General features: G+C 42.4%; 1 protein-coding gene across 8 annotated transcripts in view; it reads left to right on the forward strand.

Annotated features, from left to right (window-relative positions):
• The window catches only part of NEK6 (NIMA related kinase 6), a 143,761-nt gene extending 130,638 nt beyond the window's left edge, over nucleotides 1–13,123 (forward strand). For all 8 annotated transcript variants that reach the window (XM_062591089.1, XM_062591087.1, XM_062591083.1 and 5 more), the window contains exons 9-10: nucleotides 5,215–5,328; nucleotides 10,925–13,123. In XM_062591089.1, coding sequence (XP_062447073.1) covers nucleotides 5,215–5,328; nucleotides 10,925–11,035 — 225 coding nt within the window. In that variant the 3' untranslated portion in view covers nucleotides 11,036–13,123. The remainder of the gene's footprint in view (nucleotides 1–5,214; nucleotides 5,329–10,924) is intronic.
• Nucleotides 13,124–13,989: the final 866 nt, after the last annotated feature.

Here is a 13,989-nt window from a genome sequence, read left to right on the forward strand (position 1 = left end):
TATTAGAGCAAATAGCTATTAGATCTGTTATGGAGTAAATTGACTTCAGTGGAGATGCTAGAGACGAAGGTTATCGTATCACTGATCTGTTGTTGAAATTCCATGAGATAAGAGGAAGGCTAAACACTGCAAAGAAATCATAATCATTATCATAAATGGAAAATTGTGAGCTCAAACTGCATATTTCTCTGTCCTCAAATTCTTGCTACTTCTAGTGAAATAATTCAAGTGCCTTTTAATAAAATCTTGAAGCAGCAGCAACAAATGGTTTAAAAGATGGCATTTTTGATGAAGGATAGTTTTGTTTGTAATGCTTCTAATAAGCTATTAAAAACTGCAATGATGCACTCTAACTGTATGTGATCATATCATTTGAAAAGTAGTTCAGGTACTACTTTACGTAGTTCAGATACTACTTTATGTAGGAGCAGGAGTAAGGAAACCTGGACTCCAAGTAATTTATTATTTAGTACGTTTTATGTATTTGGTCTGAACAGGAATTTTCAGTTTAAGACTGCTGGCTGCTGCTGTGCCGGGCTGCGTAGCACTTGCCAAGTGCATCTGCTGTAGTTGTAGTCACCTAGGGTGGGCACTGCTACTTTCTTGCTGCTTTGGTGTATGGAGCAACTTCTCTACCAGGCTGCTCTGAGTCATTTCTGAGACTGAGCTCTACTGGAGATGGTATTCCAGATTTATGCAGAGAGAAATATTTAGCATTGCACTAAGATATGTTTTTGTTGCAGGCAATATGGTCCCCTTATGGCACAGTAGTCTCAATGCTCCTTGTATTTCAAGAAGCTGACTTAATTGCACACTAAACATAATTCTCTGGTAGGAGTAGTGGTACTGTAGTAATATGTGAAAGATTTGGCGTATGAAGCATTTTTAATCTACTTCCTACGTAGGCAAGCCTTTACTTTGTGAACAAGAGCTGTGAGATCTTGTAAATTCCAAAAAATAATTGCCAGTTACCAATTTTATATTCACTAGATGAACAGCTACTGGACTTCCTAAATGTTTCAGAATCTGAAACTAAAAACTGAAACTCCTCTTTAAAGGAGTTGTATTTTATCACTGCTAATTACTTGAAATAAAAATGTTTTTCCTTTTGGCTTAAAAGTAAGGAAATAATGTTTGTCTGGTTATGAGTCACTTCTGATATTTCTTCATAGAGATTGTATAGATAAACTGAAGAGATTTAATGCACAAATTGCCTTCAGAGACATGTGTGTCCACTGGAATTCACTTACGGAGCACTGAGGGGTTTGGGATGTGATGTCAGATAGCACCACTTAACTTTGACATTGATAATCACACAGTGATTTTTATTAAATCTTATCAATATAGTAGGAACTGTCTTCATCCCTCACTTCCTGTATAAACCTGTCATGAAGATAACTTGGAGGGGATAAAAATAAGTTGTTTATTTCCAGAATATAGCTACAAGCAATGGCTTTAGCAGTTCTAGCAAGATGATCAATTTAAACACTAACAGCAATTCCTATATATTTTTTAACCAGTCATACTGCATGGTGGTCATTTTAAATGGAGATCTAGCTGTCTTGTTGTAATTGTTCTAATCCAAATGTCAGAAGCAAACCCAAAGGTAGCATCACAAATTGTTGTTAGTGATATATTTAGAGTGCCCGTAGTGACTACTCTCTGCTTTGCATTCTGGGCTGGTTTAGTTGCAATGGCTATGGCATGCCTTTTGATTTTAATTCCCTGTATTATCAATTCAATCTGGAAAAAACTGTGTTGTTTCTGTGTCATTCTTTTTCTTTGGCATGTAATCATTTAACTTGCGGGAAATCTTAATGGGAATTGAAAAATCCCTTTTGAGCTTATGGGAAGTACTGATTTTGTATTGACATCTAGGGGACTTTGTTCAACACCTGATGGACTTGTGTTCCTTCCGTAGCGCACACCTTACTGTTTTGTCTTGGAACGAGCTCGAGTGCAGGTGCTCCAGGTGGATTTTAACCAATTGATAGCAGATTACTATCAGTCTCTAATTGAAGAATAGAATTTTAATTGGAGTCTCTTGTTTTTCCCCCCTTGATTGGCATCTTGTGATTATGACACTGTATATTAAGTAATGAAGACACAACTTCACCTTTTTGCCTTCAAAAACTTCTGAGAGGGCATGAGCACTGCATCGTTCAGCCTCTTAGCCTGCCGTCAGGGCACGTTTCAGGAGCCTGGCTGCCTGTGTTCAGTCCAGGTCCTCTCCTGTATGAGGACTTGCGTAGCGTTATTGCCGCTGTGTTGATAATGGCTGGTAAAACCACGGAGAGGTAAAAGGGTGCGCGTTGCTAAACCCCCTTCTTTTGTGCACTGGTTACAAGCACAAAAATTCATGAAAATGAATTTGCCTGCAGCAAACGATAATACTTTTCATTGGCACAGCACATATTTTGAACTTCATCTAGTGAAGCATTACAAATGGAAAATTCTGAAGTAACAAGCCTGGAGTATTTCCGAGATGGTTTTTGGGAACCATGCACTCAGTCCACAAGTATTTCAGTGGAATTTAGATACCTTAAAATATTCTGAATCGCTCTTTGTAAGCGTTTCTGGATATCTGATAAATACCTCTTGAAGAACTTCCTGAAAAATATTTTAGCCTGGAGGCACATAAGGAGATGGATGGTCTTAGAGAGCTGGCACGGTAGAAAATGGTCGGGTCATTTCATTACTTTTGATATGGCTCATAACTCCTTGTGAATCTTTGCTTTCCTCTGAATATTTGCGTTTAGGTGAGATAACCCTGTGAAGCTGAGGGCTGTTTTCACTAATTTCCTGAAGAAACCAGTACGTGTTGCAAATCAGCAAGTGGAAAATATAGTAACTCTAAATCCTTTAAAAAATTTGTCTGTGTTTTAATCCAAGTCAGGTTGATCTCTGTGTGTCCTGCTTTGCTTAACCCTTGGAGGTGCATGAGCTGTGGGGAAGCTCAGGAGGCGGCAGGGCGCCCAGCAGCACGGCACGCAGGGTCCAGCTGCGCTAACTCAAGCCCAAATGCAGCATTTTCACACACACCCCCAAATCAAAGCTGTGTCTCTATCACCAAATCATTAATAATCCATCAATTTTGATCTCTAACTGCAAGATAATAGAGCGGAGGGTCTAGTATTGACTGCTCTGCTGGGAGCTCGCTGTGTGTGTCAGATAGCTTTCACAGTGCATGGTAATGAGCAAAAGACGAATAATTACCAAATAACCCCCTATTAAAGCCGTAGTGAGAAGCATCAACTTCAGCTGGCCTCAGTATAAAAAGCTTGCCGATTTGATGCAGCTCGCGGCAGAATGGTTTAAAAAGATCTAAACAGAGTAGATAACATCAGCAATTACTCGGTAGCGCTTCATTAGAAGGAGGTATTAGCGTGTCGTGCGGCACTGTGCATGACAGCCAGCGAGAGCGACGAGGAGCACTTGAATGCCATCGTGCATGGAGGGGCAGATGGGGCACTGCGCGGGCCGCTTCCCTGTGGGGACGGCTCCTGTTAGCGCTCTCGCTTCCCCAGCGTGTAAACGGGGAGCTGCGGCCATCCGGCACCGTCCGGGGGACGGCCGCGAAGGTGGGCAGCCTCGGCCCCAGGCCCGCCGCTGCCTCGGCACAGCAGCGTGGTGGCCCTGCGGCTCACGAGTCAAAAGAGAAACAGAAAAAAGGTACTTAGCTCACAGTGCTTACTTTTAATGGACATCTCTTATACCACATTTTGTAAGTTCAAAAATGCTGTGTCTGTTTTGCTGATGCTCATGATTTAATGTTCATTTAGACCACCTGGTTAAGAGCTTCCCGGATAAATTATTTTCCATGCTCAAAGATGCATCTTCCTTCCTGAGACTTAAGTGTAATATAAACATACCTTTTTAAAGAGTCTCTGCATGCCCTGGAAGGATTTTTTCCCACCAAAAAGGCTTCTGTCTTGCTCTTCTTGCTATGTGAATGCTCTGTTTATCTCATAAATCTGTCCTATTTTTAGAGATGCGAATAATTGGGTTCATAAAATAGAATCTAAAGAGGAAAAAAAAAATGTTGATTAGGAGAAGTTGCAGTAGTCTGGTTCCAAAATCTGCCTGGGATCCTCTTCCCTAAGTAGCAAATTTCTGTGGGGACGAGGGGGGGTGAGAGGCATGGGGTTTCTTCTTGTTTGTTTTTTGGTTTTGGGATATTTCATCTCTTTGTTTTTAGGACTGAAGTTGATCATTCATATTTAAGATTCTTTGTATTTTAGCTAGCCAAATGTCCAGAACTAATCTACTTATTTCTTGCAACAGTCTATTAAAAATTTAGGAGACACAGACAGCAGATGAAGCATCTGTTCTGAACACAGTTGTAACGGAGGAAGATTTAAAGCATCACATGTTATCAAAGACAGAAGAGCTTTTACTTTCTAAAGAGATCTCATGTTTATGATGGATTATCTTAGTCGTAGAGCCAGTTGGTTTCTAAATACTTGCCCTAATAATTGTCCTATGTTAAAAATATCCTATTTCTTGATTTAAAAAAATAGGTGCTTTTTTTTTCCTGTATATTTCTAGAGCTGTTGCCTGTACACATATGGTGTCCCACATCTGAAACATTTTGGACCGAACTAATCACAGTGGTAGGAAAACAGATTTTCCCGTATAGTGGGATCCAAGGAAGAGCAATGAGTGATCCTGTTCTGTTTTGAGGGGGCAGTGATGGCTCATACTTGGTTTCCAGTCTCCGTACTGCTAAGCTGGCTGCTTGCTTTGGTTTCAGATAGTTTCTGCAGGGCAGGCAGGGAAGGCGATTTTGCTTTCCAGGACGGGAGCGCACATGTGCCCGCAGCACAGGAAAACACAGTACTGGGGGCTGCAGGGGGTGATGCCCCAGTGCAAGTACGGACTCTCATTTCTTTCATTTGGACAGGGTGTGCTGTGACAGGAGGAGCCGTGTACTGCTGCTGCCTGCTTGCCTGTCGGTACAAGTACGGCCTCTGCTTATGCCGACTGCGTTGGAGAGGCGGTCGGGCATCCAGAAGCTTGGTGCATCTGGCAACAGCCGCTAAGCAGTGTGCAAACTGTCATGCTCTCAGAGGAACTTTGGCTTGCAAAGACTCTCCAAGAGCAGCATAATCGTTTGCTCGCTGTCAAAGAAGAAAATTTGTTCTAGCAAATCAGTCATACTGAGGGCTATTAAATCCTTTACATTTCTGAAATATTTTCTCTTTTTCCTTCCAGATGGCAGCTCTTCAGAGTCCTTTCTATGGAGATAAAATGAACCTGTTTTCTCTTTGCCAAAAAATAGAGCAATGTGACTATCCACCTCTTCCAGCTGAACATTATTCTGAAAAGGTAAATTGGGAACATTATTGCAGGAGCTCTTTGTGTTGGGGATACAGTGAGCTACCTCCCCCCTTCAAGGGACGGGGACCCCTGAGGAAAAGCCCCCAACATCTCAGGTGGAACAGAGGGCAGCTAGAGAGAATGTCTTGGGTACATTTATGGTTGTCTAAAGAACCTGTTTTTGTGGTGCCTGAATATCAGCAAGCTAAATTAAGACAGAAAACAAGATCTCTTAGTGCAGGGAGTATTTTGGTACTGGAAGCCTGTTGCACTGGCAGAGTACAACAATGAAGCGTGGGAAAACCTTCTCCTTCCCTTCCTTTCCCTTAAAATATCATACCATAAAACAGTGCTTAAAGTTTTGTTTATGAAGTCTTCAGTTACGAAGCATGTAAGAAGAAGGAAAGAAGATTCTTTAATAAGTAGCGAGAGGGAAAGAAGCTTATTTAGCTTAGTACAATAAGCATCAACACAGCAGCTGTATAGGGGATTTTTGAAAGTTTGGTTAATTTTATTGCTTATGAAAGCAATAGATGGAGAACAGTAGTTGGACCCAGCTATACCACAAATCGTCGCTATGCGTGCTTGCTCTATTGTGTTTCAGTTCAGTGGCAATCACCCCTGTTGATTTTGTACTGGGCCTTTGAGCTGAGTTGTTTTTGTTTTTAAGATTCTTTTCCTATGCAGACAAGCCAGCTGTTTTTCTCATCTTATTTTTCAGTTCTAATTGCCTCTTGTTTGAAAGGAAATAGCTAATGTAATTTTAGATGTTCATCGTATCCTTTTTGGGTCTTTGTTTTAATCTTCAACGGAGTTGTGAGGAGCACAAGACAGGATACAGAGAAAATACAACATGCGGCAGTTAGCAGACAATCTGTTATTTCACCATAAGAGGGACTGTGCCAATGCTGAGAACGTCTTGGCTGCTGGGGTTTATGGTGGCAGCTGCCTGTGGACGTACAGCTATAGGCAGAGAAGTACCACCTGGTGTCTGCCGGGGGCTTGAAATGTGCATATAGCCAAGTGGGGTGTGAGAGAGTAGCGGGACAAAAACTAGAGAGTGGTGCAAAAAGATAAAAGGAGCAGAGGAAGAAGACTGGAGATGAATTTTGCATCTAGAAGCTGTGGTCTAGTCTCCGCCATTTTGGTACTTGAACTCTGCCAGCTTTTCTATAAACAGCAAATGGAAAAAATAAGTTGACCAGGAAGCACTCTCACTGGCAACCTGTTAACTTGTAAATGCACTAAGCTTAAGGCATTTGGCTTGTCGGGAAGAGGTGCTGTGGTACTTGGGTGCCAGGTCTGCACACAAGACGGTGAGCAGCATCACTCAGCAGAAGCAGGCGGCAGGCATGGGCTCCACTGCGGGCTGCAGCCACGTCTCTTGGGAACTGCCCTGTGCTCTGGGAGAGATGCTGGCTGGGTTGGGTGCAGGGTTTTGCCCACAGCACAGGTTTGAGTTAGCTGCGCTAAGGTGAGTATCACTTAGGGAAGGCTGCTAGGAGTTCAGTTTGCCTGAACTTTGAGGTGTTTCGCTCACAAATTTAAACAGTGCCTATGGTCTCTCTGGGGCTAGTGTGGTACTGTCCTCTGAGCCACTGCTGTCCATCTGTGCTGAAGCCTGAGTCACTCAGCTGCAGGGATAAAGAGCAGATTATCTGACCATGTCCATGGACACAGAGGTTGCTTCACATACAGTGTCACCAAAGCACACTTAGGCTCCTGCGCAGGTTGCGTTGATCCCGGGCACTTTGGAAGCTGTGGCTGAGGTGGAGAGGAGGCTGTTGGGACCATTAGTGCTAATACAATAGCAATACTCAACATTGGAGCCAGATCAGAAGACATACTTGAGAGTCTATCAATATAAAATCGCTCTATCAAGAAAAGCTGTCTTTTATAGGGCTCTTACTCAAAGCATGTATCTTCTGTTATACAAACTGCAGAGCAGAAAGTTTTCTGGTATTTGGTGTGCAAACAGCTGTTTGGAAGGCCGGGTGTGCAGCTGTGATCAGTTGTATAAGTGGCTTAGGGTGACCAAGTGACTCCTAGCAATGAGCTTCTGTAGCGGAAGGTCAGCGTGCAGCCTGGGAGAGGGAAACCATCCCAGCGAGGCTGCCGAAAGCGATGCCAGCGTGTCTCCTCACAGGTTGCTATCTTCACAGCGCGACTGCTGAAGAGCTTTGCTTCAGACTCATTCTGACAGCTCGGCTGCTTTCGAGACTTCCGTAGAAAAGCATAAGCTGTCTGTGCAGTAATACTGGATAAGGCTGTAGCATGCAGTCAGCTGGCTATTGAGATGAGGAGAAGGATGTGGATGCAAATGCTTTCTTTCTCTGTAGAGCATCTCTTCTCATTACCTTCCTGTCCTAAGCTTTCATGCAGTGTGTGTGTGAAGTGACTGGTTTCCTTCCCAGTTCTCCTCTCATGTTCTTAAAACAGGCAATTGCAATTTCTTAGCCGTACTGGACTCTTAAGTACTGGCATAAAGATGGCAGGCTCTTGCCTGTAAAGGGCGTTGTGCTCGTTAAAAATAAACAAGTAGGCACAGTTTAGGTTTCACTTCTTGCTGAGTAACTCATGCAGAAAGAGCATTTGGGAATGGTTCTAGAAAAGTGGATTTTCTTTTGCAAGTTGCCTTAGCAGTGAGTGCAGGGTCGGCACGTTCACGTTTGCCGTGCTGTTGTAGCATGCATTTCAAGATATGCCTGCTGGCAGCAAGAATTAGTGTAAGTTGACAGATGTGTTTCCTGTCTTTACAATTACTGTCTGTTTGCTTCCCTCTGGCAGTGCTAAAGAGTGAGTGTAGGGTAGTGATACAATCCGGGGTGGGAAGGATGGTTTAAAGCTCAAAGGCGCCAGGTCCCAGAGAACTAGACTCCAGATGGTGTTCATACACTATTAACAGAAATGCTTGACAAAGTCAGAGGAGGGCTGTGCCTTCGGCTGTAGCTTATCTCACTGTATTAGCTGCTGCTTGTTACGTGTAACTGTGAAGAGCCTAGTTTTGTGAGTATTAGAACACGACTCCACTTTGAACATTATTTGTTGTAGTACATACTTTTAAAGATTAATTTTTCAGGTGTTTTAGAGTGAATAGCTAAAGGGAAGGTGTGTTGGTGTCTTCCACCAGCCAAGCTGGGTTAAACACCTGGGCAGATTACCAGGACTGTTCCCCTCACCCCTGCCCCCAAAAGACTTGGAAATCTGGAGGCATCTGCAGCTTCAGAAGGAAGTTATTCTTTCTGCGAGCAGTCGGCGCTTGGGTATGCTCTGCCTCCCTTGGAGAGGGTGATCCTCCATTTTAGACTGGGAGGACAGATTCTTTAAATCAGTCTGATATTGTCACTGCTGCAGGTTTATGAGATTTGGGAGAAAGCAGTAGAGCCTTCACGGCCTCCCACCCCAGGGCAGACAGGAGTGTTAGGTCAGGCCATGGCACTGAGCAGTTTTCAGCCATGCTCCAGAGCCATCAGCATGTCTTTCCTTCACTTCAGTAATCCTGTCTCAAAGCCAAGTTTCAGCTGTGCTGGTGTGTTAAGCTGCAGGCTGATTGCTAATCGCGTGAATATTTTACTCACAGCACTGTTATGGATGGACAAGAGTGCATTTACTGAAGGATGCCTGCTGCAGTGGTTCCCTTTGTATAAGTAATGTATATTTGTAATGTAGAAGTGATGCTCCTCTTCTGTAGCCTTTTATGGCTAGACGGTCCAAATCTCATGACCAGCTGGCTTGCTTCTTGTAGCTGGAAGAAGAGCTGGGACTCCAGCCAGGATTGGTTTTCTGTCTGTAGAACAACTTTGTTAGTAATCGCAGATAGTTGCTTGTGGGGCCTATCAAGGCCTGGTCCATCAGTTCCATGCAGATGGTGATGGTGGACTCCCCATGCTGTGATGGTCACTGAGAGAGGACAAAACTGCCCAGTCTGTGTTTAAGTGCCTTAATGTACATGGAAACGCAGCTATTGCTTGGATAAGTTGTACTGGTGGTGCAGACCCTGCCCAGATCTTCAGCAGCATTTTAGTTTGTGTGTGTGTGTGTGTGTGTGTGTGTGTTTGTGTGTGTGATGCTACAGTCTGTCTGAGGGCTCAGGTATGTGCTAAATCATCGAGGTCACAGCGGCAACCAGAAGAGCATGTGCACGCACAGAGGTGCACGTGCATGTGCACGCACAGAGGTGCACGTGCACACACGCGTGCACACGCACCCTGGCTGAGGGCGCAGTGGCCTGGGAGAGGAGCGGGCAGCGGGGCTGGGGCGTTCGGGTTCCTCTGCAGGTCTCGCGTTGCTGTCAGGGTCTCCGTTACGCAGCGCTGTGCGGGTGGTTGGTGATCGCTGCGTGTGCCTGCGTCTTGCCCTGTCCGCGCGTTGCCAGCTCAGCCCTGTGCATCCCTGTAGCCTCCCTGCCGCGATGGGCGCAGGGAGCTGGGGCCGTGCTCCCCTCGGACTGACAGCCTCGCTCGGGAACGCTCAGTTTTGCAGTCAGAGCTGTGTGCTTATAGCTTGTATGGTCATGCTTTTAATTACCATTAAAATAATTGGCACTGTGGCTACTGGGAGGATGTGAGAAGATCAGAGGCTCAAGGCTGTTTCTCCCCGTGCCTCAGGGATACGAGCAGCTTTCAGTGTCTGTATAATTAAAAGCTACAATCTTTCATGTGCACAATAAAGAGCGTTGGGAGGTGGGGAAACTTCAGACCTTCCACATTTTATTTATTAAAAATAATCAATGACCAGTCTCTTTTCTTCACAAAGGTCTTCTAGGAAATGCTGCTGTTTTGTACAGCTGTGTTCTGGCATCCTGTATCTTAAGATCCGGAAGTGCTGTTCAGACTTTTTACTTAAAAAAAAGTTGAACTGGCTTGTGACAAAGCATTTGATGTGGGAAGTGGAGGACAATTACTGTACACGAGAGTTCTGCTCAGGACACATTTTCAAACACCTCATTTTAATTTCTCCTCTTCCTCCAGATCCTTCAGCTTCTGTCAGCTTGGTGAAATCTCTGGTAGTGAGCTTGCTTTTCCTTCTTCCCATCCACATCCTGATTCCTGCGTCCTGCTGCCCAGTGCCACTTCCTCACCCCAGACAGGAGCCTCTCGTGCCGGCATTGCCATTACTCTGCCCCTGACCCCCTCGATCTTGCTCATCCCACTCTTGCAATCTAGTTGTTCCCTCAGCAAGTTGCTAGTCATCTGAGGACGTTAGTCATCTTTGCTCCAGTTCTCTAAGGTGAAATAAAAATCCCACAGGAAGAAAAAAAAAAAAAAAAAAGCAAAAGCGTATGACGATCTGTGTGAGGAGCCAGGCAGAGCCGGCTGGAGCCTCTGAGCAGGGGAAGCCCTAGGTGCGTGCAAATGGCATGTGACAAGTGACTCTAAGTAAAATTCCCTCTCTTAGGTAGAAGATTAAAAGCTCCAGTGCGAAGGTAAATGGTTCTCTTTGGCCCTGTTGCAGGGAGGGCAAGCGAACGGTGTGTGCTCTGCCCATGAATGCCTGATTAAAAGGCTCCTAATGCCAGTGCTCAGACAAACTGTCCCATGTCTTTTTTCCAGTAAGATGTTAACTGGTCCATTTACATTTGAATGCTTGTTTTCCTGTCTTTCAGCTACGGGAACTGGTCAGCATGTGCATATACCCTGATCCAGATCAAAGACCTGACATTGGTTACGTGCACCAAATAGCAAAACAAATGCATGTTTGGACCTCCAGCACTTGAACCATCTGCAAACACTCTCAAAAAGCCAGCACAGCTTAGTCTTACTTGAATTTTTTTTCTCAGATGAAACCGACTGGTGCCTAGTCACACAAGTGAGAGGGTTGAGCACTCGTAGCAAGATGCTCCATTATTTCTGCAGGTTATTTGACAAGGACTCTTACAAGGTGGTCATGCTTTAAAGTGAAGATTCTGTGAGGTATTGCAAGTGATTTTTTTTTTTCTTTTTTTAAGCCGATAACACGTTACAGATGTAGATCATTTAAGAGTCCTTTTTTTAAAACTGTTGTGTGTAATCTAGGATAGATTATATTAACAAGGGTGTCTTGGAGCATTTGACACACCCCTTCTATCTTAATTGTAATGTGAAATATTGAAATAATTCCTTCAGTGAAATCACTTTATACTAATGTAAGAATTGCCATAGATTTTTGTGTAATTTGTATAACTGCTACTTTGCCTGTTCTGCAAATGGTTAATAGCAAATTCAGTTTTTACTTCATATCATCTTCTAAAGCATCCATTTATCTGTTTTTATTAATTCCCTCCTCTTCAGATTTAGGAACTGGGAAGGGTGTTGGGGCAAGGGAAATGTATTTGTTTTAAGTTTTTTTTTTTTTTTTTAACTGAAAATTTAGAGTGAATAATTTGCTGATGCATTTAATCTGTTAATTTGGCTACAGCCAATGAGATGAGTTAAGCATATACCTGGGGAAAAAAAAAAAAAAAAGAAAAAAAGAAAGAAAACCAAACAAGCATTGCTTCTGCAGGTAACTTCTCTTTTAAACTTATTTTCCCATTTGGTATGAATCTTTTTTTAGGCTAAAAGTTCTTATTAAAAACCAGTGTTATTCTAAACCAGCTGTATTTTGGGGAAGATAGATACTTTTATCAAATTCAGTGGTACTTCAGGTACTAATAGGTAAATTAAAAGCAAAGCAGTGTTTTAAACTTCTTGAAACATTTAAAAAAAGAATTAAGTAAAATGCTTTGTGTATCTAGGTCTATGTAAGGATCAGCCCCCATCTGTTTAACTGTGAAAGCTAATTTATAGAATGTGAATTTTTATAAAAGCGCAACCTGATTTGAAGGAGTCATCTTCTTTAACGACATGAAAATTTTCAACCAACAAATCCATTCATTGAATCAATGATTTGTTTCATTACTGTCAATGAAAAATATTCACTGCTTTAGAAACAAAACCTGGATTCACGTTCAAGTGTTTCCATTTCATTCGCCTGTTCAGAGGAACAGTGCTGCAGTTAATGTTCTTGAGGATAACAGCCGGGGGAAATAAGCCTGTACAGTTACAGTGCTGCTTCCAAGTGTGACAGTGGCTAAGGCCAAAAAGTAAGTAAGTAAGTAAGTGTGCGACAGTTAAAATGCAGCCTGTGCCTGTTTTTTCTTAAGAAAACCATACGATCCTTAATTTTTTTGGAAATAAGATTAGGGTTAGCGGGTTAAATACATATATATGCTTTTAGTGGATTTTTCTTTTAACCTAATTTTCCTCTACTTAAAGGAAAACTGCAGTGCCCTTTTCAACTACTTTTAATCAAATTTTAAAATATTTATATAAGGTAGCAAAGGAAAGCTATTAATTGCTGTGAATAATGCTGGTATCATTAATGCAAGGTGCCATTTTGGTGAGTCTTCTCAGCAGAAAGTTGAGCCTGCTGCGCTCTCATGAGAGATTGAGGAAATTCAAATCAGCATGAGAATGTAGGAGAGGCACCAAATTGCTTCCAGCATTCCTATGCTAACATGTTTAATTTATGGTCAGCTTCTTTAGTAATTCTTAGAGTTAAGACCAAAGATGATTATCATTTTTACACTGCAGGTTTCCTTTAAGCCATGGTGGCAGCTACACATTCATTGGGATGGTTGTGCTGCGCCTCCGTTGCTGTAACATAGAATAGGATCTTTGGCTTTCAGGGAAGCTCAACTTACTTGACTATCTTGAGAAGTCTGGTCACTTTCTTGCTACATAAAATTTATTAGTGCTTATAAGTAAATGTATTTCAAAAGGTAATTTTTTTTTTTTGCAATTGTGCATTTTTAGATAAATAAAACAATGATTTACAAAATAAACACCTTTGTTAAGAAAAAAGTATGAGTGAGTTCAGTATTAAGGGAAAAAAAACATTAGAAATAATCATTGAGAACAGTCTAAATATGAATGTGAAACTTTCTAACAGCTATTATGAGAGAGATGTTAATAATTCACAGCAAGCTCTGCTTCCAGCAAATGGACTATATCAACTGTCAGTTGTCCTGAGAGGAAACCTATATATGAAATGCTTCACCCTCCAAAACTGTGGCCCATCTAAAGATATTTTTCCTGGATGTTTGCTTTGGTGTATGTGCTAAGACTAATATTAACTAACCTTTTGAATCTGACTATAGATGATACATATATATATATACACACCTTTCCTTTTTAGTAAATTTTGGAAGGGAGGTAAGTGGTACAACATGAAACAGTCTGAAATCAGGTTAGCTCAAATAATACAGGCTCTGGATATTAGGACTGCTGAAAACTTAACCTTTTGAAAAAAAGAAAGGCCAAGTGGAAAGTTGTAGCAAATGTGAGGCAAGTAACAAGACAAGTGGGCTTTGACTTGTGCTGTCTTTAGTTAGGTAATTTAGAAATGAAAACGTCTTTCCTGGGTGGGAGCTGGATCTATTCCATATCCTTTCACTACAGAAAGCAGGGAAGAACAAATATAAACATGTGATGATGGTACCACTATTATTTCTCTGTAATAATATAAATAGTATGAAAATAGCCCAGATTTTGACCTAAACCAGACTAGGTTTTTTGATTTGGTAGGCATTCATCAGGAACACTATGCAAAGTTAAAAACACACAAACTGCAGAAAAGTTTTACCCTTACTCTCGCCCCTCCCTCCCCCCCACACACACCCCTTGGCTGAAGCCTGAAAATCAGCTGTTT

Source organism: Rhea pennata, chromosome 18 (genome assembly GCF_028389875.1).
Source record: "Rhea pennata isolate bPtePen1 chromosome 18, bPtePen1.pri, whole genome shotgun sequence".
In the NCBI taxonomy this organism is placed as follows: Eukaryota; Metazoa; Chordata; class Aves; order Rheiformes; family Rheidae; genus Rhea; species Rhea pennata.